The sequence below is a fragment of the Stegodyphus dumicola genome, chromosome 8, assembly GCF_044657685.1.
Source record: "Stegodyphus dumicola isolate Sdum_Otavi_A_Nest chromosome 8, ASM4465768v1".
NCBI classification, from domain to species: Eukaryota; Metazoa; Arthropoda; class Arachnida; order Araneae; family Eresidae; genus Stegodyphus; species Stegodyphus dumicola.
In genome coordinates this window covers 92,742,606-92,769,416 of record NC_140775.1, presented here as the reverse complement: position 1 = coordinate 92,769,416, position 26,811 = coordinate 92,742,606, and the positions used below count along the sequence as shown (strand labels likewise).

General features: G+C 32.6%; 1 protein-coding gene across 1 annotated transcript in view; it reads right to left on the bottom strand.

Annotated features, from left to right (window-relative positions):
* LOC118180311 (secreted frizzled-related protein 5-like) overlaps positions 1-24,995 on the bottom strand; it is a 47,278-nt gene extending 22,283 nt beyond the window's left edge. The window contains exon 1 of the mRNA XM_085823006.1: positions 23,781-24,995. Within this exon, the coding sequence (XP_085679132.1) occupies positions 23,781-24,246 (466 nt within the window). The 5' untranslated portion in view covers positions 24,247-24,995. The remainder of the gene's footprint in view (positions 1-23,780) is intronic.
* Positions 24,996-26,811: the final 1,816 nt, after the last annotated feature.

The following is a 26,811-nucleotide window of genomic DNA, read 5'->3' as shown; positions in this document are numbered from 1 at the left end:
CTAGCCAGTAACATTCTTCAATTTATGATTTCATTACAATCGTATGACGAAAGGATTTTCACACAAATAATCGATTCTTTATCAGTTTTCTCATGCTTTAAAACCATAATCTAATAAACATTAAAAATTTATCAAACTAGCAATAGTTTTCGTTTCCAATTTAGGCAAAAAATGCTACGTGTTGAATGCCAATACTGAAGGCCGACGCTGTTTTCTGGAATATGAGTGCTATAAGGTTTTGTGAATTAAAATCTCATTTTAGAAAAAAATTATATTAGTCAATATTTTTCATGATAGCCTGCGTAGCGGTGCTCGTTCCTTAATCTATTAACATCAAAAACTTTTTTCTAGACTGACATTCCATTTTTAATTACGTAGAATTGCAAATAATCATTTATTCAGTTTATGTATGACCCCTAAACTTGATCTTAAAATTTAAAATAAAATATCTCGAACAATTTTTCCCGTACAGAAGTCAGACATTTTGTGCTTTATTTTTTATGAGTATAAACTTTCATTAAACATAATTATATTAAATAATACTTCATTAAATTGGGACCGGGGAACCATACGGCGTTTAATAAAAAATTTTTAACTGAAAGTACAAATCTACGACTAACAAAGTATAGAAATAAAAGGCTTTTGAAGGACTACTTTTGTTGGTACGGTGTTATGCTTGTGCCCATTTTCTTACTTATATTTTTTTTAATTTAAAATTTCAGCCATACAAACTATTTATTTCTTAATTTTTGAACGTTAATGTAATTGAATAAAGGAAATAAAAAAAAATAATATTTACGCACTTAAAGAACTAGTTAATTTCTTATTTTAATTAAGAAACTGGTATTAGATATAAAAAAAAACAAATATACCATTCATATGCACTGTTAACAATAAATCACCTACGCTAGTTTAGTTTAGTTCAAATTAGAATTTTTGTTTTATCACAAACTCTATGTGCCTAAATTTTAATATTACAAAAACCAAGTACCGCCTTTCTTAAAAATATTCTTAAAAAAAAGAGACAAAGAAACAAAAAGACAAGAAGAGAAATAATTTCCCTGCGTTAGTGTAAATATATGTTCACTTATACCTAACATAAACTACTTTTTACGATACAGAAAAATGCTTTAAATAAATCTTTCCCTAAACACTTTTATTGCTTTCCGTTATAATTTATTTTAACAACAATTACAGTTCTGGGATTTAAGCATTTAGTAAATAATGATTACAGCGGTTAACAATTTATACCCGTGTTGCTTTGCTTCTCTTTAATTGTAAAGCATAAATTCAAACTGCCTTCATTATAATTAGAATAAAAAAGCCAAAATGCTGCATTAACAAATGAAGTAATCTTTCCTCCCCAAATGCTAAAATTACTTTTTCTCATTAAAGTCCTACTTCCATTAATATTTTGTTATAAAATATAACTATAACTATATATAATTAAAAAAAAAGAGAACAAACTAAAAAAAGACCTTTGTGTTCAAGAATTTTGCGCACTGAGCTGCAAAATTTAGAAAACAAGTTGTAAGAAAATTCTTAGTGCTTACGCTAAAAAGTAGCTTAGATACTGTGGTTCCGGTGACAATTTTAACATAAGTAAAATAAAGTGCAATGAAAAGTGTAAACATTAAATAAACAATATTAACACTAGAATATTTACAAATAAAATTCAAAACTAATTGTAAGTAATATGCTGAACAAGGTAAGGCATACTTTAAACAATAGAATAAAAGTGTGACATAAGCAAAAATACAAAAACAAAAAAGCGGTAAATGGTAGATTAGCCCAATTCGAATCTCATTATAGACTCTTCAGGGGGAATTTTTATAATGATTTTCGAATCTAGCTAATTCCATGTCGCGTTTCGTCCAAACAGACAATTGAAACTATATACGAATCTCTTTTTGAATATTAACTAAAAAAAAACTTAGTCATAAACTTTAGTCTCAATTCTCTGTTCCATTTCCTGACGCGTCCGCTTGAAAAGCACATTTAGGTGTAAGAAAAAACTGTACGTAATGGCCTGGTTATGCCAATGTACAAAATAAAATAAATAGCGATTTGCTATTAGTCAAAATTACAAGATTTTAAGGGAAGACCTACTAGCTTATAGAGCTAAAACTTTGTAAACGTAGCTAAAAAAATTAGTTCAATTTTAGTCGAGTAATGCGGCAAAAAATTGATGATAATTGATCAAAATTAAATAACGCTAACAAAGAAACGAACACACAAACAGGCATTCTTCTTCATATGTATATAGATTTTGTAAAACTTAAATTTTTGATTAACAAACTGTATGATTTGAAAGCGAGAAGTAGCAACACTTTTCGAAATAAAGTATATTTATTTCCAACGCGCGAGACTGTTGCCACTCGAAAAAATGAGTGAGAAAATTAGTGCTTTTAGAGTTTTAATTAATATCTCGGCTGATTAAAGTTGTACGAAGATGAGAATAGTCGAATTGGCTTCCCAAGAATTTTCGCAATCGGGAATAATGTATTTAATGTTTGACAATGCTATTTTTATTTCATTGTAAAGCTTAGAAATTTTTATTAACATACTCTAGGATTTGAAAGCGAGCAGTGGCAACACTTCTCAAAATAAAGCAGATTTTTGTCTCCCAGCGTGCGAGACTGTTGCCACTTGGAAAAATGAGAGCGAAAATTAGCATTTTTAGGGTTTTTAATTAATATCTCTGATTTTAGCTTTTTTAGTCCAAAGTGGCTTTGTCCCTGAAGGACTATTGTTTTCGTTTTGCGATTTTGCGTTGGTTCACTATAAATGTCCATTTCACTTTTCAAACTGTTGCCACCAGATGTTAGAGTCCTGCATTATATTTGAAGAAATTAAATAATGAAAAATCTGCATAAATATATGTATATTTCTCGCATTGTGATGGTCCATCGAGTTTTGAATGACGTACTCCTACTGCGAATATGAATATGTGGAAGCCTAAATTTGAAATTTCTTTTATTTCTTTCTTTCTCTTTAATTCTGATTTCTTTCTTATTATCGATTTCACATTTTGTAAAACTTTAACGAAGTTTTGATTATTAAACTCAAGGATTTCAAAGCGAGCAATGGCAACGTTGTACAGAAAAAACATTTTTATCTCCAGTGCGTGAGTCTGCGTATCAGGAATTCTAAAGATATGTTCAATTTAAAGCTATTTTGCGATATTGCTCTTGAACTGAATTTTATGGTTTAGGAGCGAAGAACGTGATATTTAATAAATAAAGGTAACAGACAAAATGTTAAAAAATAAACGCCCGTTTGGACGTAATTTAAAATCTGAATTCATAGTTTGTAAAACTTTAAAAAAGAAAAAAAAATAAGTGCACGTCGACCTTTCCAGGACCTAGAAAAGAACTGTAGAACGTTTGGTAGCGATAGTTATAGAAGTGACTGAGTTAATCGCGAACAAACACACAGACATTTTTCTTAATATACACTGCAGGCCACCCAAATTGCAACACCAAAAATGACAAGAGATATCACAACAAAATTTATTTAGTAGATAACATGTTGACCAAGTATCAAATGATTAAATGTTTAGACTTCTGTGAAGTGTGGTTCCTTCCAGAATCAGTAGCCAGAGTAGCCGCTCATTGTTGGAGATCACGGCTGCCACACGCCTCGGCATTAATTCAAAGAGACTTTGGATGTGTTCTTGGGGTACAGCAGACCAAGCAGCTTCCACATGTTGCCAAAGTTGATCTGGTGTGGCAGTTTGGGATGTAATCTGGGTCAATCGTACAGCAACCATGACATGTTTTCTATCAGAGAAAGATCCGGAGAGCGAGCCGTCCAGGGAAGCAATTCACGACGAAGAACCCTTGGATAATGCGTGATACGTGTGGTCGCGCATTATCATGTTGAAATATGGCTGTGGGCAAGCTGCCACACTCCTCGGCATTGATTCAAAGAGACTTTGGATGTGTTCTTGGAGTGCAGCAGACCAAGCAGCTTCCACACGTCACCAAAGTTGATTGGGATGCAATTTGGGTCAATCGTTCAGCAACCATGAACCACATGTTTTCTATCAGCGAAAGATCCGGAGAGCGAGCCGGCCAGGGAAGCAATTCAATCTGGCGATTGACGGAAAACACTTGGACAATGCATGCCACGTAAAGTCGCGCATTATCCTGTTGAAATATGGCTGTGGGAAAGCCCTGAAGGTAAGGAAGGATAACTGGCTCCAACACCTCGGAGATGTAGCGCTGGCTGTTTAAAGTACCGGTGATACGTATTAGAGGAGTGCGAAAATTATATCCAATACCGCCCCATACCATAATACCCGGTGCAGGACAAGTGTGGCGGTGCATAAAGCAGCTGTTCAGCATCCTCTCTCCACGGTGTCTCCAAACTCGAATCCGACCATCGTGGTGTTGTAGACAGAAGCGTGAATCGTCAGTAAAGACAATTTCATTCCATTCTGCCGTCCACATCCTTCTTTCATCGTACCATTGGTGGCGGAGACGTCTGTGGTTCTGCGTCAAGGGTAGACGAATCAATGGACGTCTTGCGGACAGACCACTGTGCTGTAAACGGCGTCGAATGGTACGCGCAGATGCTGGTTGATGCGTTACAGACTGAATGTGCTGTGCTATGGTTCGTGATGTGACTGAGCGATCCGTCATTGCCATGCGCACAATGTTCCTGTCATCACGTGAAGTGGTGCACTGAGGTGGATGCGATCGAACACGTCGGTCCGTCGTACCCTCCTGCATCCAACGGTCAGATATCCGCATTACAGTTGTTTGGTTTCGTCCAACACGACTACCGATTTCCCTGAAAGATAATTCACACTCTCAGTAGGCCACTATCCTCCCTCTGTCGAACTCGATACTTGATCAAACGATGATCGCTGTTTACTACGAAGCATAATTGATTTTTTTTTAAACCACAAGAAAAACACAATTGCCGAACTTGAAACTTGAAATCGTCGAAAACTCCAAGCCTTAAATAGCGCTTTGAAGTGGCGGCGCAGGCGTGCGTGATGTGCGTCTGCGCTGAAATTCTAATCATTTGCATATCTCACCTCCGCTAATGCATGTTGTAAATTTCATGTTATTTGCATGCTTCCTTCAGGGTGTTGCATTTACGGTGGCCAGCAGTATATATATAGAGAGAAAGATAATCTATTAGAAAATAAATTATTATTTTACTGCTTTGCAACTTTTAGCAAAAATTAGGTAATTTATTGCGATTACTTAACTTGTTCATTTATTATTAGAGTTTACATATTGCCCATATATTGGAGTTTTCTCGACGCCTGGTGTCGTGAGTTTGGTTTGTCATCCTCCCTGATGATAACTTATATTTATAATTATTCCTCGTAAGACTACATTTATCCCCCCAATCCCTACATTTTAATTCCCCCAATTCGTTTAATTTCAGTGGATTCTAAGATACGACTTTCCTATTTTTTCAACAAAGATATGTTTCACAAAGAAAGATTGTGTTTGAATAACCAGCTCATGAACCTAATATGCGATCCTAAGTCGAAATATTTACGCATACTAGTTCATGCTGGGGAGGTTTGGTTATTTTGAATATGGTAGTGCACTTGTGGGCTATCTGCCTAAGGGGAAGGATGCTTTCGTGGAGGACTTTCTATGGAAAACTTATTCGTGCATACGTTACAAATGGTGAAATCCATGAAAACGCCCATGTAGCTAGTTCGTTCGCCGAGATTCGAACCACAGACCGAACTACCAGTGTTCAACGACTTTACCGCTCGGCCGCGATGGAAATGAGATCCGTGTAACAAAATGTAGTTTTCGGGATAACGCAACCTTTTCATTACTGCCGTACCGTTTATTCATTTATGGTGTCAAGAGTTAACGCCTACTGATTTTTGTGAATCAAATTTAAATTTGTTTTATATGAATCGCAATATAGCGATTGATTACAAGATAAGAAAGGTATATTCTAATTTCTTTTGATTTCGTTCTAATGTTAAAATCAATCGATGCATCCAAACTGTTGAAACCACTTGGAGGAAAAAATTATACATCCATTCCTCCCTACACACACAATGTTTTTTTTTTTCTTTTTGGAGGATTTTATTGTAAAATTAGACAATGTTTCTTATTGCTGTTTCTAATCGCTTCATTTCGCCTAGTATAGTGTGTGTGTGTGTGTGTGTATTATCGCAAAGCCTCGAGGGCTATCTGCCTAAGAGGAGGGATGCCTTTGTGGAGGACTTTCTAAGGTAAACTGGCTCGTATACACGTTACACATGGGGAAAACCACGAAAACACCCATGCAGCCAGCCCGTTCGCGGGATTCGAACCTCGGACCGAACTACCAGTGTTCAGCGACTTTACCGCTCGGCCGCTGGTCGCCTAGTATGGAACAAATGTGTAGGAAATGAAATAAACCAAACTGAGCCAACATGACGCCAAAAGCACATCGTAGCGCTTTTCTAAATTTATTATAAAGATCAACATAGAAGCCAGGAAATCCTTATATTAAAGTACGGAAGGTCAACTGTAATACTGAGCTTTATCAAGCTTCCTCTTTAAACATCAGTAAAAGAATTCATATAGTTAAAACTGTATATTAAATTCAGCTACTTGAACGTAAACATTACGTTCATTGCACTAACGATTTCGCAATCAGAAGATTTTACCAAAGATTCCTTAAAACTTTTCAATCTAGAATTTACACAAATATTTCGGAGGAGACATAAACTAGAAAAAAAAATCAACAACGCAGGTAAATAATATGTAGTCAAATGAACATTATGTTCCACAATTTTATTTAAAATATACATTTCTAAATTAATTAAATTCTGGAAAAGGAACCAACACTATTATTTTAATTCAAGCTTATTCTTTAACTAGAAGGTAATGCATTACATAACACGCAAACATATTTTTTTAAGAAGCATTTTTCTAATAAACGAGCATTTTAGCACTGAAACTGTTTGTCGGTATTGACAGGCAAACACAGCGAACTTTGTAACTTCGAATATCGGTTTGGGATTTTGAACAAGATCACTTTGCAATGTGATCTTGCGGAAGTTCTAAAAGTAACATAAAAATTATTTAAATATAACCTGAAATTATCCTAGAAATAAAAAAAAATAACCAGAAAAATTGAAAAATCCCGGATTTATTCGACATTTCAGGAAATAAGTAATCTCAGAAATCTGCGCTGAAGTAAAGCTGCTGTCCTAATCGTAAGTCATACGGCCTCCGTTAATTTGGCTATCAACAAATGTCGTTGGGTCAACAAGCGGCTGAGCGATAAAAGCCGCTGAACACTGGTAGTTCAGTCCGGGGTTCGAGACTTCGCGAACGGGCTGGCTACATACGCGTTTTGTGGTTTCCCTATGTGTAACGTAGGTACGATCCAGTTTCCTTTAAAAAGACTTCCACGGGATATCCATCCCTTTCTGTGTAGTGTGTAGTGCATGTAATAAGTATAAAAAAAATTTCAACTTAAGTCAGCATTTTAATTATATAGTATATCCTCTGTGGCTTTAATTTCCTGTTCTAACATGGCTTACGGTGAAGGAAACTGTAGCAACGCAAAGACCGGAAACGTATTAGTTTAACACAAAACATATTGTTGCGTGCGTACGGCTTCGTTACGAAATGAATGCACAAGTCCGATGAAAACTGAACAAAATTTATTATTATCACAACAAAAATGCTTAAATTTTCTCAGATATTCGTGCAATATTACAATATCTCACAGTAGTTATATTTTAACTACTCAAACGTTCAACAGAACTTAAATTCAAAACAGCTAAAGAAAGCTAATCCGCGAATTCGCTACAATCAACAAGAGCAGTTTTCTAAACAAACTCTTAAAACAACAACAAACTAACTAATCCCTCCAATTGAGAGGTTTTCCTCCTTTTTATACGAGCTTTTAAAATGCGCGTGAATTTTCTAGTACTTTCTCGAAATCAAAAAGAGGTATTTATTTATGTTAAATGCACGTGCTCTTGTATTTTTAATTTTCTGGCTTAGCTTTCCTTTAATATTCGTCACGCACTGCACTGCACGGGGAATAAAACAATTATAGTCCTACTTATATTAGCTATTTAAATACGAAATCCGTAACAATATGCTTTCAGTCAGTTTGCATGTTATCAATTAATTTACTTCCTGAACTTACATTAAAGGCTATCGGCAAAGTGAAAAATCTTAACTAAATGAAATTGACTTTCTAAAAGCTAGAAAATAACGGACTTCTTATCGAGCTGGAGCCACCATTACCATCTGGATATCCCATAAGCTATAAGTAGTTGGAATACAGCTGGCTATCCAATATCTGGGACATAAAGTAACATGTATGGTTAGGACTAAACATTTGATACATAATCTGAAACTTCTACACATAAGATACTGGCATAAAATTGCGGATCTTTAGGACTTATCTAGAATTCCTATCATCATAGTGTTTAAAAAAATATGCTGCAAATACTTCGTTTTTCAATCAATCAAATTTCAGTATCTGATGAATTATTTCATATTTGTGAATTTCGTAACATAGTTTCCAGTTATCGGAGCCAAATGGAACTGCAAACAAGTATAGACCAAAACATTCATTACAGTTTTAAGTCATCCCTGGTATGAAACGTCATGGCAGAAAATAAAGCGGTTAAAACATCATTATATAAAATACATTTGGTACAAAATAAATCAGCTACAAATCATCCCATGATGAGAATGTCGCTAACATATTTTCAAATTTCAGAATTTTTAAATGCATATAATGATGATTTTATTCTATATTTTTGAGTTAAATAATAAATTTTAATAAAAAAAGCAAGAAAGATGTTTAAGCATTTAAAATCCAATGCAATAAATTTTAAAGTTTCATAATGAATTCAACTGCTTTCCTCTTGCAGTAACTCTTCTTCGCTTTTTCCATTTTTTCAATACTTTAATAACAATTATTTTAGCTAAAAAGACTATTTGTCTCGAAATGAGATTTTGCGTCGAATCAGTATAATTTCGTCGTTTCACTTTTCATTCAAGTCTGCTGCCAATCGGCCAGATGTAAGATATTTATCTGTCAGATTGAATCTGTCTGTTGTGGATTAACAAACTAAGCTATTTGAAAGCAACAGATGCAATTCTTAAGAATAGTTGCTTCTTATTTTTGAATCAGATTGATTTAAATAATAAAAATGCATTTAATTCATGATCAAGTATTCGTGTTTAATTCGTGAATATTCAGTATTTTTATAAAAATGACATCACATTTTTTCTTATAATTTATTTCACATTTTGTAAAACTTTGATGAATTTTTGATGAATAAACTCAACGATCTGAAAGCGAGTGGCAACACTCTAGTATGGAATAAAACATTTTTTATTTCCAGTTCGCAAGACGGTATATCACAAATTTTAAAGATATGTTGTTCTTAAATATTTTGTGATTGTGTTGTTGAATTAAATTTTATACGGCGTATGTGCGAAGAAAGTGACATTTAATAAATAAAGTTAACACAAAAAAACGCTACTAATGAAGAGATAAAAAAAAAAAAAGTTTCTCAAGCCATCATATTAAGAAAACTGAACACTGATATGATAAACTGAGAAAAGACTGAAAAAAGTTGAATAAAAAATGTATGCCAGCACTTAAGACTAATTCGAGAATAAGACTAGACGAGAATTCTAAACATATGTTGTTACTCTGCTTTTAAAATTCTTGTGATGTTGCTGCTGAATTTTATATGGCGTAAATGCGAAGAAAATCATGCTTTACGATAATGTTAAAAAGACAAAAGAAATGGGTTAGCAGAAGTGAGTGCAACAGCTGACTGGTAGACTGCGAGGTCAGCCAGCGCGTAAGAAATCTTAACACATGCTTTTGGAAGACCCTTAAAATCTGAAACCTTTCAAATACATTTTTGTAATAGAGATTTAATAGCTAACTACATACGTTTACAGTTCTATTAACACGTTAGCATTCATTTAATATTAACACGTTAGCATTAATTTAATGTTACACGTTAGCATTAATTTTTGCATATTTTTAGATATTGAACGCTTAAGTTTCCTTCTGGATTTTTCCGTAAAAACTTGTCAGTTCAATTAATTATACGAAATATAGTGGTAAAATATCTGCGATGTAATTAACACGCGATGATTTATAGGTGCTCTTTATGTTTTTTATTTTTTATTTTATTTATTTATTTATTTATTTGCAAGATATTTTACACGACAATGTTTTGAAGCTAGGACGTTTTTAAACAGCATTAATTTCTGCGACGATATTTAATACCAAGATGTTTTAGAGCTGCGATGTTTTTTTCTTGATTTCTTTTCTTCTGGGATGATTCAGACAACGATGTTTTCCGTTGGATTGCTTTCCTTGCTACGTTTACGTCCAACATTTTTTTTTTTCCGCGGTGTTTTCAACTGACACCCTATATTCTTTCTGGACACCTAGATTGTCTTCTCTTAATAGGCCTTAATGTAATGCAAACGAGGTTATAAGTTTGCATTTTCGTTCACCTTCTTTGTTCCAACAGTGCTTATATAATTAAAAACTATATTTTATTTTTAAATACAAAAGATGATATTTTATCTTTAATAAGAAATTTCTCGCAAGTGCACTAAAATGCTAATAGAAGGGAAATGGCTCCAATTGTACTGCATATCGTGAAACTGTATATCGTGAAAAATTACAGATATAACATGAAGAATTTAAGACGGAAAAATGTTTCCACTTGATATCGAAGGCGGAGGGGGGATCAAAGATACCTTACTGGTAAAATTCTTCTCACTTATTTTTACAAAAGCGGAGAAAATGTCATATTATATATTTAATTTTTACTGAAATACTGAATCTTTGACAACGTTAATACTTAATAAGTTAATATGATACTTAATCTGCATCAATTACATTCGTGAATGAGCTTTCGGATGAAAATATGAACAGACAATGCTGAAGTATATGCATCACTTCTATAAGTTTCTAAATGTCGTATCGAAGTGTAAGGTAATATTCTCAGCTAAGAACAACCAACAGTCAGACAGAACACTTATTACAGAAGCTTCGGCTTTGCCTCACTTGACATGCTAGAAAGAATGCCATAAAGGTCATGAAGGTCCATAAACTTGCGAGTCAAGCATGAGGTAGCATGCAGACTTGCTGAATAACGGTGCCTAGCCACGAAGGTAATATTTTCAATTTGAGAGCAACCAACCAAAAATCAACTAGAAAATGCAGGAAGCGGTCATACTTGAAATACTAGAAAAAATGTCATAAAGGTCATGGAAGAAAATAACCTCAGCGTTGAACCTGAAGAAGCGCACATGGAGACCGCTGCGACCCGTTATATTCTGGTACTCTTATACAGACATCTGTGCTTGCGAAGGCAAAAATCTTCACAACGACGTTTCAGTACAAAAGTGCATCCTTTATATAGATCAGTTTTTTATTAAAAAAAAAAAAAAAAAAAAAAAAAAAAAAAAAAGACGAAGAAGTTCCATAAAATGCCGGAATATTTCTATATAAATAGGATTTTCCTTTGCTTTAGTATACGAGTATCAGTAACATATATAAAGTGTTTATATACACAGACAACGATAGAACTAGAGAAATATGCTATATATATGCAGAGGTTTGCCCCATGAAACGACCCTTAATAAATGTTACTCTTTCTTTCCCATTTAAAAATTGACCATTATAAAGGTACTGAAACTTTGATTCCAGGACACTGCAGTAAATATTTCCACCCTTTCGCTACAGACAGACCTGTTTAAAATGTTCGAACCTTTATGGAGCACAATTATTCAAATATTCTTGTCTATGCAGCAAACTCGGTTACTCAGCGGTAGCCTTAATTTAATATTGTGTTATAACTCAGTAGTGGAGGTGTTATACAGTAGTAAGTTATACAGGACTATTGTAGGGTTATATAGACTTCTCGGAAGCGCTGAAGAATTTTCTCTAGATATCTCACCAAACGCAGACGAAAAAAAATGCTAAATGCTCATTTAGATTTTGAGACAGGAATTTTAGCAAAAAAACAAAAGGCAAGAAATTCATGTAGCTGTTAAAAAAAAAAAATTACTCTTACGCTGATTTTATTTCTTTAATACCATGCTAGGTTAATTTTGCTTTCCCTTCAGAGTTTTGGCTATCTATAACATGAAATTTAACTATTTTTGAACTTCTGGAATTCAAATAAAATTAAAGAATTTTAAAATTGAACGTGTTTTGCATATACTATGACAATGTTATGTTCACTTACCCAGCTTAGTATTAATCATGATTCCTAATCGATCGTTACACTTAAAATAGTCAATGGTGCCGAACATACGATGATTGAGACAAGTTTTCACATTAATTTGTAAATTTAATGACAAAATTATGTACTCATAGCTCTGGAATAAAACTGGAATTACGTTTTTTATGAGTTCTTAGCTCGATCTATTAATTCACAGTCCAGCGATGGAACAGCGGCGTAAGTTTAATGAGTGAAGTCACGAAAAATTCTTAGTTATATTCTGAACTAGATTTGGATTGTAGAATCATTTGTCTACATCGATAATGTATTTCTTTACGAATAATGTAAATGAGAACCAAATTTCGCTTTCTGCAAAGGTTCCTTCCTAATTGGAGAACCTCTGTATGCATTACAATAAAAATTATCGACCTATCTATTCATTAGCTTGGCACTAAATGAATGAAATTATTTATGTTAGATGATTTATGACAAACTCAACAGAAAAACAATATATAGTGGATGACTACAGCATCGAAAATTTTAAATGTAACTTTTTAATTCGTAAGACAATTTATTAAATTATCAACAAGCTGTTGAAAAAACACGTGAAATTTTCACCGCATCAGAATTCAAGCACGGAATGTGTTGAGACACAAGAATTTCCATCACTTACTTCATTTTAAAAATAACGTTTCATATTCTTTCCAAGACACAATGAAACGGAGCTATTTAATTTGAATAACGAAACAACTCAAAATTAACATTCAAGATTAAACATAGGTCTTTAAAAAATAAACCATAATGTATGTTTTAATGCGCTAGATTTAATACTCGTTCCGAACAATTTGCTAATGGCACAGCACTCTTGAACAAATCTTTCTGCCCGCTTTCGCAGAAAGGCACTTTTATTAAATGTCTTTCTCCGTGTTAAAGAAAGAAGTCATTCTACTTCTATGCGTGGAACACAAATTCCTTTAGCCGGAGAAGTTAAGCCTCCGCCTTCAGGGACAAAATGGGGGAAGTTTTAATGGCGGCAGTCCATCAGTTTTATTAATAGCTGTAAAAATGGCAGGCGAGTAGAAGCGGGGGAGACAGGTGATAAATGGGCTTAAATTTTTGAAATATTTTTATGTATTTTTATATTAGATCTGTTTTAATGAATACTTGAATTACTACTTCAAATTTTATTCTTAAATCTGAAAATGAACGATCTTCAAAATAAAACTAATAAGAAAATTATATATTCCCTTGTAAATTATGCTAATATGCAAATTAAAATCCATTTTTTGCTTTTCTTTTAAGTGCTCGTTTATTAAACGTAAAAATTAAATTTCTTATTAATACTTAATAAAAGACTTTGAAATTGTACTGCTTTAGTTTTGCGAAGAAAACCTGATTTCGTAAATCAAGAACTTATTGACATTCAGCGTGGAGTAAATTTTTCATTTGCAGTGAGTCACACTGTTTTTGAGGACACAAAACACTGGTTATTAAATATTAAAGAAGTGACTTTACATTTTGTTCACATATACTATGAATCATTTTTCTGCTTGTTTTTAAGACTCAACAGCATCCGCCAGTTAGTGCGGCAGTTGAACACGGATGCAGAACTGAAGCCGCATAGATTACAGTATCTAAATTTATAACACTCAAATAATAACACCTTGTAATAAACGTGTTATGATGAAACCATAGGCTCCCTCTTCTGAACCTTGTAATAAACACAGTAGCTGTTATACTTCTAGGCAATAAAGTCGGCCAGACTTTAGATATCATTTTTAGATACCCAAAGTCTAGCAGACTTTATGCCTAGCCGTATAGCAGCTACTGTGTTTAACAGAAGGTGTTATTATTCGGGTGTTATAAATTTCGGGGTGAGCCCTCTATACCTTAAAATTACCTAAAGTTTTGATCATTTTATCTTTCCATTACAATGCATTGGTAAAATCAATTCTGCAGTGTTTCCTTCGCAGAGTAGAAATTTTAAGGGCCAGCAGAGTAGTTCATTAAAACATTGTAAAAATAATAGTCCTCTTTTTCGTACATCATTTAATTTAAACTCGCATCTGCTTTGAAAAAAAAAACAAACACCCCCCCCCCTAATAAAGAGATAAAAAAAAAAAGAAAGGGGAGGAAGATAGCCAGTAAAATCAACAAAAATCACTGCCTCTTTCATTCCATTGGCCATTTTTTGGCCCTGAAATTATGCGGCCTTCACTCGTTTCGCATTTCGCTTCCTTTACGGATCTGATTACCCGCAGTGTAACTGGTTTTGATTAAATTAACGACGATAGCTATTGCTCTACAGGCTTTTAAATGTAAGTATCTGTTCTTATACGATGACGTAAGCTTTTCTAATTTAAATTATTAGTATAGAATATTAGCTTAGAATTGCAGTTTCTAAAGATAATGTTCCTTTTCAAAGATAATTATTAAAATTCGAATAAGGTCATTCATTATTAGTACAATCCTGGTTTATAAATGAGAGTGAAAAACCTTTTATTTAAACCTCATTAAGTACACTTATGAATACAAAACAATAAATTCCTTATTAGAACAGCTCCGCGGGTTTTTGAGTAATTCTGACAAGTAAACAGTAATAAATGTCAAAAATAAATAACTATAATGAATGGGGCAGCAAAAAACAAAGAATTTGCCTTATATATGAGATATGAAAAATATGCAAGATTATTTTAATTTAATTAAAATTAAACTTTTTAGTTGTAAGATATGTGCACCAATGTAGAATTTAAAATGTGCCCCCTTTATCACCCTCCCCAAAAAAGGTCACTTTAGATTAACGTAAATTTTGAATAAAATTACATCGATTTTGTCAAGGGTGAGAGCACTTGCCCCTGAAGAAGGGGAAATTGTGTCTGATCGCAATCGAAATCGAGTTTGACTGAAAATCCTATGCCAAGTTAAGACTGTTTTTTGTCCAATTTTAAAAGCACTTTTAATTTCTGAATTTAATTAATATTAAATTTATGAATTGAAAGAAAAAGTAAAAATAAAAGTCGTCTGCTTAAAAGAGCGCTTTATTCTAAATTAATTTAGAGTGCTTTAGAATTATATACTGCACAATATTATCTTTTACAATATTTAAACAGTTAAAGCATTAAAAAGTTAGAAAGATTAATTTTTCTTGCTTTAGAAAGAATTAAAAAGCGATACGAATAATTGCAGTATAATTGGGTCCAGATTGTTGCAATTTTTCTCTACCAGAATTTATAAATATATGAGAAAATTAAACATGCAAAAAGTTACGGTGATGCAGAATACAGAGAAAGACAGAAATTTTTCATTGAGAAGAAAAACACCAGTTGCGTAAAATAAATTGGCAACGAACTCCAAAAGAGAAAGCTGATAAGAGACGCATAGATTTAATTCATAATTAGAAATACAATGAAAATATTATCACAGATTTTCTTTTAACCTGCAGATCAAATTAATCTTGTTATTCCAGAAATCTCCGATAAAAGAGGGAAGAAAAAATAATAAATAAATATCAAAAAAGAAAGTCAAGTGATAAATTTTACAAGCAAAATTTTACACAAAATTGGCATTGATTTTTCAGGAAATTTCAAAATGATCGTGATTCTGAGACTAAATTTGTCTAATTTTAAAAGAGAACAAATTCTACAACAGAAAATGCAACTTATGTAACAAATGATCTTTTACATGGTTCTAAAGAATGAGATAACAGCGTCTTAATATTGCTGAAGTTAAAAAAATATATTATAAGTTTTATGAAACGTTAAAAAGTTTATAGAAAGTGTTCTTGAAAGCATTTTCTTAGAATGAATAAGAAAAATATTTTTTCAGGGTCATCCCCTTCCCGAAACAATGAACCATATTGCATGCAAAAAAGGGAAAACAGACAGCTGAGTTATTGATCCCATTTATCTCTTTCTCGGACTGAATAGAAGAGCAGACAAGAATAAAAATTCATTTGAATTTTATCTTCGATACAGGATGCTATTTAATTCTTAACATAAGGTGCATTGCTGGCATGTTTACCATAAATAATGTATACAGCATTAATATATTAAGGTAAAATAATTAATATTTTTATTTATAATGACATAAAATGTCTTTGGAAAATACATTACGGAAATTTTTAAATCTCAAATAAGATGTACCTTTAATAGTACTTTAAAATTTTTATCTTAAAATTTAAGAGACGTATACGGGAAAATCCCGTTTATCACGAATTCACTTTGGGAGTTTTACACGACTGATTAATTAGGAAATGCAATTTTTTAATAAGAACATCAAAAACTAATCTACAGCGTAATTGTTGTTTTGTTTTAATCTTCAGCGAAAAATTATTATAAATTGTTAATATACAACAAATAATTATTATAAATCGGAAAACATCGGTAAAACAGATAATCATTCCATTAGCGAAACATCGTACAGCCACTGGCGCTAAATGTATGTGATGGCGTTTTTTTCAAATTTTTGTATAAATAATGTATTAAGACACTAATTTTCCGAATGAATTTATTTTATCAGTAAGATTTGTTAAAAACATCACATCATGTTTTTGTAAGGATGCATTTCTGAAGGATCTTTTAAGGAAAACTAGTTTGTAATAGTTTACAGCGATGTTAACCCACTCGAACATTTCGACATTTGTGATTCTCACGCTAGAAAATGAATATATTTTCTAGTTTTCTCTTTCTGGAAAGCATTCTGTCCTATCGATTTCAAAGGCAATTTTACATATATCCCTTTCCGTAAGGCGAAAAAAAAAAAAAAAAATTATAATATACACTGGCGTGTATCTCTTACAATTTGATGAATACGCGACGCTATTTTTGTGCAAAACTGAGTGTTTGAAGCTCGTTGTAATTAAAAACAAGTAGCGTTTCGGGGAAGGAGCCAATGCAAGATAGGAAATGATCCAAAGATAAGATCCAAAGATCGGTAATATCCAAAGATTTCAAAAGATACGAAAGGAAAAGAAATGCTCATCGGCCCTATTAATTGCCATTCATTTATTCAACGATATGATTTTTCAAAATATATACTTATTTAATACATTTTGTATTATTTTTTCCCTGAGTTAGGAATACGTGTCTCTCACATTTTTTACTTTAACCAACCTAATCGCGTCGTATGCGCACTGTAACTGTTAGGTAAGCCTTTATTTTTACTAAGGTCGTGGGAAAATTCTGATATACGAATGGTGGTGCCACGAATAAAAAAGTTTGCGGACCAATCAGTGACCTAAATCATATCCTAGTGAGTGTTCTCATGTGTAAAGGGTGTAAGGTATATCCTAATTTTAGGAAAGTTAATTTTAAGCTTATAGCACTTTCCTATCTCTTCTAGCTTCAGCTTACAGTCCTTACCAGAATGAGTTTTTAGAATCGGTTAAATTCAAATGAGAAGCAGAGTAGTATCCACTGACTTCGAGAGAGAGAATTGGATTTCCTGAATAGCGCGCGTTTGCTTCTTGGCTACGTCTCTCGAAGCTGTCTCGGCCGTATTACGTGCCTTTGGTAGCTTCACTAGCTAATTTAAATTCATGGGGGAATTAGTTTAGTATTTGTGTTAGCTTCGGCAAAATCTCTTTAGTTAGTCATTAGTTAGTTCTTATTTCTTATAATTTTGTGTTTAAACACAAGTAGAGGCTTTGTTGTACGCCCTGAGAAAGGGGCCATCTGTGAATCTTTATTTTGAGCAATAAAGGGTAATTAACCCTTCTTGAGTTTACGTTTTTCTTCTTGAACTTAAGCGAATATTTGCTTAGCTGTTTACTAGGTTCCTCAACACTTAGTTAATAGATAAAAGTGAGGATCCCTACAAGGGAATACCAAGCAGTTATCCTTAGAAAGTTATCTACAAAGGCATCCCTCCAGACGGCCCTCACATGCTTTGCCGTAATCATATAAATGAAACAAATTGGTCCTAGGCAAGTCATAAAAAGATAACACTGTGCGCTGTTTGGACATTTCCAAATCTTCCGTACATTCTAAAACTTTGGAAACGCGCTTCATTGACCAATTTTAAATTTCTATTTTTCTTACTATTATAATTGTTGTCACATACAATCTGGAATAGAAAAATTATTTGCCACATGAAATACCGTATTTTTAAGTAATGGAAGAAAACTGTTTTTTAAACGCTGTTACCGAGTTAATTATTCAGAATTATCCTTGGAAAATATTTACTCAACCACAGATTCTAATTTATTTGATACTGACTAATTGATAAGATCACAAGACCAAGAGTTCTCGTCACACAATCCCTCAATTAAATTGAATAAAAGTGAATGAAAAGTTGTGGAACAACGAAATCAGATTATGAAACTGAGATTACAGATGCTATGAATGCCAAAAATACACAATGAAACACACAATTATAGAAAGCCATGGCTGGCGAGAAAAGCGTTAAAAGCCGTGTTTGACGCGACTGAAAAAACAAAACAGAAACCTCTCACTTAAGGACGTTACCAGCGTTATTACCAAAAAGCTTACAGGAAAATTAGGAGAGGGAATTGACCGTCGTGAAAATGTATATTTTTAATTAAATTGTAATGTTTTATCAAATTCGGTAACTTTAAGGAAGTACCGTAATATTATTATACCACTAATAATCAATCATGATAATAAATCAAAGAGGAGAAATGCACTATATAGTTAAGTAATCGGTAAAAAAATTAATAAATAAAATCCTTATCTTTTTGTTTTTATCGGTAAATTACATTGGCAGTTATAAACTTCTTTTATACTCCTTCATCCATAGGAAACTTTTTATTAGTGTCCGCGCGCGTGCAAAAGAAATAGCACTCTTGCAAAATCAGTTAGCCCCAAGTTAAGTCTTTTCCTCCATCTGTGTATCAATCTATAATTTTAAACTCCCGCTCCATTCACTGAAGAACACTGCAGAGTTCCCAATCCTTTATCATATTTATAACGTATACACTATGACGCATTTCATTCTTCAGAGCATCTCTTAAAATTCCACATCGCATGAATAGGAGGGAAAGTAATTTTGTGTTAAGAATATTTGTTCTGTATCATTCTTCCTTTGACATAACGCTAACATATCATAAAACAACACTTCGTATTAGCTTAAAAACAACAGTATCTTAACGTTTGCATTAATGAAAAGAGATATATTGTCCTTTAAAAATACATACGTCACAAAAATGTTATATCAATAATAAGTAAGACTTTAAAAGTGTCTGTTCTAAGAAAAGTGTATAAAATAGCCATCACTGATGACATAAACTTTCATTTTCTTTCTGATTAACGAAGCAGGAAAACGCGATTATAGATGATTTTTTGTCCTCAGCACTAACGAATATTTGAAGACCTTAATTCTTTTTTAAATTTTATTCTGGAACGAAAGTTGAGAGGTGGCCAAATGCAAATAAAAAGGGCTCATACATTTCGAAGTCGTTACCGTCGTTAAACTTTGACTGTCATTAATTACGAAATTAACGACTTTCCCTTGGTAAACATTTATTTTATTGTAAGTTAGGTACACTTTTCGTCATGAAAATGTCTCTAGATAGAGTTGGGTAGGGGAAAATGGTCAAGTCAAGAGCTCACGAAGTATAAAAATTTGTTAGTCGTTAAAAGTGCTAAAAATTTAAATAAATTTTCTATAATCGCGACATAATCATAAAAGAGATTATACATGAAATGCGCTAGTTATTAGTTAGTTAAATAATTGCATATTTTACGCAATGCTTAAAAAATCCAGTACTTCAGAAAATGCATGGAAATGGTTGCTAATTTTATCTAAATGCACTCAGCGGTCAATATACGGTCTAGGAATCATCGTCAAGCATTTAATCTACTAGAAGCGCTCACAGGAGGAGCACATTTTATGATAGCAGAAAAACAGCTTGCATATAGCAAGCTAATCGCAGCATACAGCGATAGTTGGAGTATGTAGTCTAAGAAATGCGTTTTCTTCAATCTGATAATGACCTCAAGTCTCACTATCTCGAACTGTTTTTAAGTAGAATTAAAGAAATAGAGTTTAAAATTTTGTTCTTAGTGATGTCAAATCATTTTTTTCCCTCTCCTCTAATAGAGTAAATAAGTATCATTAAGTATAATGCAGTCCATTCAAAATAAATAAAAGATGTATTATCATTGTGAAAAACTGAGCACCATCATCTGTCTGTGGACAAAAATTAACAGTCGTATTGTTTACATATTTCGCAGCTATAATAAGCTTTGACAATCAAAAATGCAGAAAAAAAAGGAAAGAAAAACTAAAGAACTATGGAACTATGGAAGTATGGAAACTAAAGAACATTTTTTTCCGAGGAGTTTTATCTCTTACCAATAAAAATCAGAAACGAGACAGGAAATCATTATGTTTTGAAAAGGCTGCAGGATCTTTCATTTGTCTTCCATATTATTAAAAAAAACATTGTTTATCAGCATTACGAAGTGAATCTTTAAAAAATAATCTATAATTCTTAATAACATTTGGGAATATTTTATGCCATCAGCGTGATAAATACTAAAGCATTTTGCATTCTGCAGCTCTTCAATTTTTAGCACACATCTCTATTTATTTTATGCCGCTATTAAGGTTTTTACTTTTTCTTCCAAAGCTTTCCTTAAAAAAGTGCAATAAAAGTCCTTAAAAAATTAAACAATGACTTTTTTTTTTCTTTTAAATGAATTAGGCTTCTCTGGAACGACTGGAAAGGAAACTTAGATAAATGAAAAATAATCTCGGAAAGCTTATAGCGCGAATCTCATTACTTACTAATCTTATCAATTCATATTTCTATTCGTTATACAAAAGATATTTCTCTATTTCCACAAGGAAAAGCCGTCATAATTTTCTTAATTAAATTAATTAAAAGTGCGCACTTAAAGATGGGTACTTATTCATTTCTGAGAGAATGCTGTTTTTCTTTCTTGTTAAGATATGTAAACGTAAAATATGCTGGAGATGAATTTTTTTCTCAGAAAGAATTCAAGAATTACTTCTAGCAGTTAGCAGACTTAATTAACGGATTCCAACGCAATTTTTCAACTTCATTTTCGTTTGCATTATTTAGGAAAACATCTGCTTTTCAGCAGTTTCTGCTTTGCCCAAAATTTTATCTAAATTGAATTTAAAACACAGATATGAAGCCGGTTTTTTTTTTTACTAATCTTCAAATTGACTTAACTTATGAACAAAGAAAATGCCAAAATATTTAATGACTGTCATAAATATATTAATTATAACACAGCAATTAGTTAAAAATAATTGAAAAAATGCATATCAAATTCAATCAAAAATTTTCCATCTTCGTCAAAAAGATTATTTATTCCACTTTTTCACTTTTTTCCCCAGACATATACTTGGTGTTACTATATGATTTTCCAAAACAGTTTTAGATTCTTATAACAAGAAGAATCATGTCTTTAAATAAAATTTTAATAAAAACTTTGTATATAAGGATTATGTTAATTTTATTAACAGTTAAATTTTAAGTTAAAGTTCCTTTCCTGTCAAATTCTTAATTCAACTTACTACTTGCGACTAGAACGTAGTTTTGGAATCTTGCTGAATATTTAATGAGGAGGAGCGATATTTAAACCACGAAGTTACTGAGGCAGAGAGAATCAGAGTGTCTGATTTACGCGCGTCTGCATTTTTGGCCACTCTCTCTCTCAAAGCTCTTATTACGCTCGGCCGTACTAGGCCCTTGCTAAGCTTCGTAGTCAAATAAGTTAAGGGGCCAGCTCGATTTGAACCTTGATAGCTTCGGCTATACTTCTTTAGTTAATCTTAGTTTTAGTTTAATTCTTAGTCTTTTAAGTTCAAGTCCAAGCGCGGGCTATGCTTGTACACTCCCAGGCGGAGTTTTGTTAAATCTTATTGCAATAATAAAGGGTTAGTTACCCTTCTATCTTGTTGTTGCTTGTCACCGAACTCAAGCGATTATTCGTTTATCAGTTCTTAGATTCTTCACTTCTATTATTAACTTAGAATTCCAAAGTGAAGAACTATACAAAATATATAAAGACAGCTAACAGATGAAAGGCAGCATGTTTAAGAGTCTTTATAGGAGTAGCTTTTTCGACTAATCTTAAGAGCTGGTGAACGACAGTTCATAGCAATGATCACATATCATCGTGCATCTCAATTTGATTGCAACGGAAAATGTTAATGGAATTGTTTTACTTGATTTTATACAGTCAATTTTGTTTGTAATGATTTTAAATATCAAATAATGAGAAACAACTGAATTTTCTTCTCATAATTCGACTGTCGCTAAGTTCATTTCGAAAAAAAATGCATAACCATTCCTCTTAATTCCAAATAAAGCCCTATTTTCTGTTTGCTAAAATAAATTCTTCTTTTAAAAAGCACCATTTTGAAAAAGCTTCAGGAATTCGAAAAAACGTGACAGGTAAATCAAAAACTATTCCAACAATTGTTTCTATTATAAATGTAATCAGAAATTGTATAAAGTTAGAAAATTTATTACAATGTTAGAAACAATGTCAGAAAACGTTTAAAGTTAATTTCTACGAGCCTCTTTTATTTATGTATTTATTTTTATAAATTCAGTACTAAAACTTTGTTGAAGCATTTTATGTGCTTATTTATACTCCTAAATGAAACCCATACACTTTCATTAAAATCCGTAGTCTGTCATGTCAGTTATATTACAGTTTTCATGGATTCAGAAACTCATGAAATGTGCATATTGTAGAAATTCATTTATGACTAACTGGAAGGTATATAAATAAATCCGAATGATATCAACAGTAGACGGAAGCATTACTAATACTCAAATTAAATAATGAAAATTTTATCTTTTAAAATTATTAGGATGATTAATTTGAAATTAATTATTTATTTCAAAATTTAGATTCAAGATCTTTTGAGAATATTTTCATTGTATCTATTTACGTTTAAATAAGCTTGATAAGTAATAAACGCGTATCATTTTTCATTCACTGTATAATAATCTGTAAACATGCAACGTTCTTACAAACATGATTTACTTTATAAAAATTATAAAGGAAACATATATGAAGTGCCCTACGAAAAGTACTTAATTTCGTTGATAAGTCACTGAAACTCTTAAGATGAGTGTGTACTTTATTAAATGTAAGACCGCTTTTTTTCTCCTTTAACTGGCAAATGCACTATCTTTATCGAAAACGTTCTTATTACCGGTAAACTGCTTATTTTATTATTAACGGAATTATTTATCGCCACTAAATTATGATGACTGCATCCATTATCACATTATCTATCTTACATGTATTTATAAGTAACACTTCGTAATGTATTTATCACATGCTTTTCGATGAGTTATGACAGCAAAATAACTAATGACAAAGTAAAGAAATTTTTTATATCTTAATTTTACAAACATTCATTTTATCAATTTTATGGAAATAATGTTTTAAAAAGGTGCAAAACTCCTAAGAAATTACGATTTCGAAAACTTTACTCACTACTTAAACTAATTTTAAGTTTTGCTAACTTTAAATACTAACTGGTAGTCATTCAACTCATAATTTACCACGCATTTGTATTCATGAAAATTTACGTAAGAGAAATCTTCACATACCTGTATTAGAGTTGGCTTGGACTGATATGCACATGTCGTTGTCGATAGGAAATTTGTCACATCGTACCATGTCCGGCCAGGGAAAACCGTAGGCCCTCATTCGGCCCTCACAACCCTTCTGTACGGCCTCACATAGTGACCGGCAAGGATAGATAGGCCTGTCCAGGCACACTGGAGAGAAGAGAGAACACAGAAACAATTGCGTGTCCGAATGACATTTTAGATTGAACAGTGGCACCCATGAGGCAGATTGCTGGGATACTTCAGCCATGGTATCATGATCGAGCAAGTTGGGTAAACGCATCTTCGTGTACCCAATACCATGACAAAGGGTCAGATTCTCAGGTATGTCCACACATGAAGGCTGAGTTAGTCGACTGCTGATACCCCATTCAGAAATGTATTGATTGGGAACCAAATTCCCAGAGACACCGGCAATGATGGTAAACAAAATTATGTAGTACATGATGCACTTTGGAAATTAATTGGCTTGGTAAATTGCCAGAAGGAAGTAAGTGATCACACAAAGCGCAAAGTGACTTAAAATCAGATGCTATTCCTGCGGACGCAAGTTGGATTCAGAAGTCCAGAGAAAATAGGTTATTCACAATTATATCAAAGTTTCTAGTATAAGGGTTTCATAAATGAATTATGAAAAGTTCGAAGTTTTTCAAGTAACACAGTACGAAAAAAATCTTGAATTCTCAAAATTTTTACTGAATAAAAATGAGTTTTTATTTAACACAGGCTACGAATCTGATATATACGAAGTAATTTTGGGGGGTTATTTATTTATTTATTTTAAGTTTTCTGTTACGGCTATTTCTCAATATTATTTAACGCAGATCGTGTAAGGAAGTAATTTTTAACCAAGTCACTTCTGTACTGAAATCTAAATCCAGAATCTATGAAATTATAAAAACAGAATTATTCGCAGTTTAAATTTGGAAAGAGATTACACTGAATAAAATCTTAATTTTATTTTACGAAGAAATCAGTCAAATCAGCACAGTGCCATATGACAGAAGAGACTTGCAAGTCACTGAGAATATGTCAAAACCCATTTAAATCCGTCCGGACAGATTGAGCTTTTCCACGTGCTCCGACAACTCTGGTTATTCCGTGGTGGATGTCGGTGCGCACAATTCGAATCTCAACTTCCTTCTGACGGCTACGCCGGATCACGGTGATGCTTCTTTCGACCCGCGAGTCACGTGGGCGCGAGATCGGGGACGCTCCAATGGAGTGCGGGGTTCGACAGGTGGAATCAGTCGCAGCGCCATCTCTCGAGGGAGTTCGTAGACAGCACACTGACCCATGTGGACCCCCAGGCGTTTAGAAATTCTGGGAATATTTTGGACTCGTTGGCCGATAGGCAAAGTGAGATAACAGACAGGCTGCTGCTGTATTCACACCTTGCAGAAATGTGTCCTTGAGACGCGGAATTGTTGATAAAGATGTAGAGAAGAGAGAGTTTTTTTTTTTTTTTTTTTTTTTCGCTGGACAGGAAATAGCGTCAAAATATTCATTGCATGCGATACCGATCATACTGGAATGTTTTCAGCGGAACGTAAAAGAAGACTGCAGTGAACAACTAGAGCATATTATTCTAGAGAGAAATAAACGATTCTTATGTATTGGATACATTAATGAAATTGATCTAATTTAGCAAATCTTGCGCTAGAAATATCGACTGAAGAATTAAATTTTTTGTATACACTATCACATATTTTCATCATATACTGGTTTATTAATAAGATTACTTTATTTGAGGAACCATGGTTATTTTATTTTTGTATAACCGGTAAATTTATTTGTTATAAGTTATATATATTTACTTCTTTTTAATAATATTCTGCATTATTATTTGCAAATTTCAATTTTCTTATTATATTATAATCATTTGATTACATACTGCTGTATGTTGTCTGGTTTCATGTGCAGTAATCATATATTTCTACAAAATTCTTAAGCTTGAAATATAAATAATATAGTGTAAGATAAAAGTACGTAAATCAAATTATAATTTAAACTAACGATAGCCTCTTAATTCCCCCCCTCTCTAAAAATACTACTGCCTTTTTTTTACACTGCGTAACGCTGATGACGTAACTAATGCGGAACCTAAACCGAAAGTTTGACGTAATTAATCCGAACTTAAAATTTCGAGTGCAGATTTTACTTCTAGTTCTCTTACCGTTAAGATGCTACCTTGCTAGCTGACGCGTCGCTTAGCCTCTGCTACCTATTGTCCATAGTTTTAAGAATATAATCTGTATAAAAATGTAGTGCACATAGCTAACCCACAGTGATGATGTGCAATGAAAAAAATATGTGTCCGAAGAATTAACTATAAAAGAATGCAATTATATGTGAAATTTACGGCTACGTCTGACTTCGAGGGTCATCTTTCTAACTACGCAGTAAAGCCTCTCCAAATTGTTTACAACGCAAAGAACGATTGCCAGTCCGTTGCAGCTTTCTCCAACTCATCCTATTATAGAATTTATACTTTAAAATTTTAAAAAGCTTTAAAAAATAAAAAATAGGAAGTATAAATATCATAAGATGAAAAAGGAATTACAAGGAAAGGTATGCAGATTTCAATTTAATACTTGCAATAATTTTATGATAAGCAGTTACGTTAGGTCTAGTTCAAGAAATATTATAGTTCTCCAAAAATTAAAGAATTAAAACGTAAAATCAAAATATTTGCTTTGAAAATAGTAAATTCAGATGGTAAAGAAAATGTTGATGTTATTTTATTGTAAATCAATGCCACATGAAACTTTGCGCTCTTATTTAATGAAGAAATATGAATTTGATGGAAAAAAAACCCTTTTATTGAAGTGTTTCCACATAATGGTTGTAATAAATACTTCTTTTAAGCAGCAATGCTCTCTATTTTACCGTCAGACATATCTAAGAAAACGAAATAATTAACACTACGAGAAGATTTAAATTCTAATAATTAGAATTATAACAAACTACGTTCTTAGAATAAAATACTTTTAATTAGCTATTTCTGCAA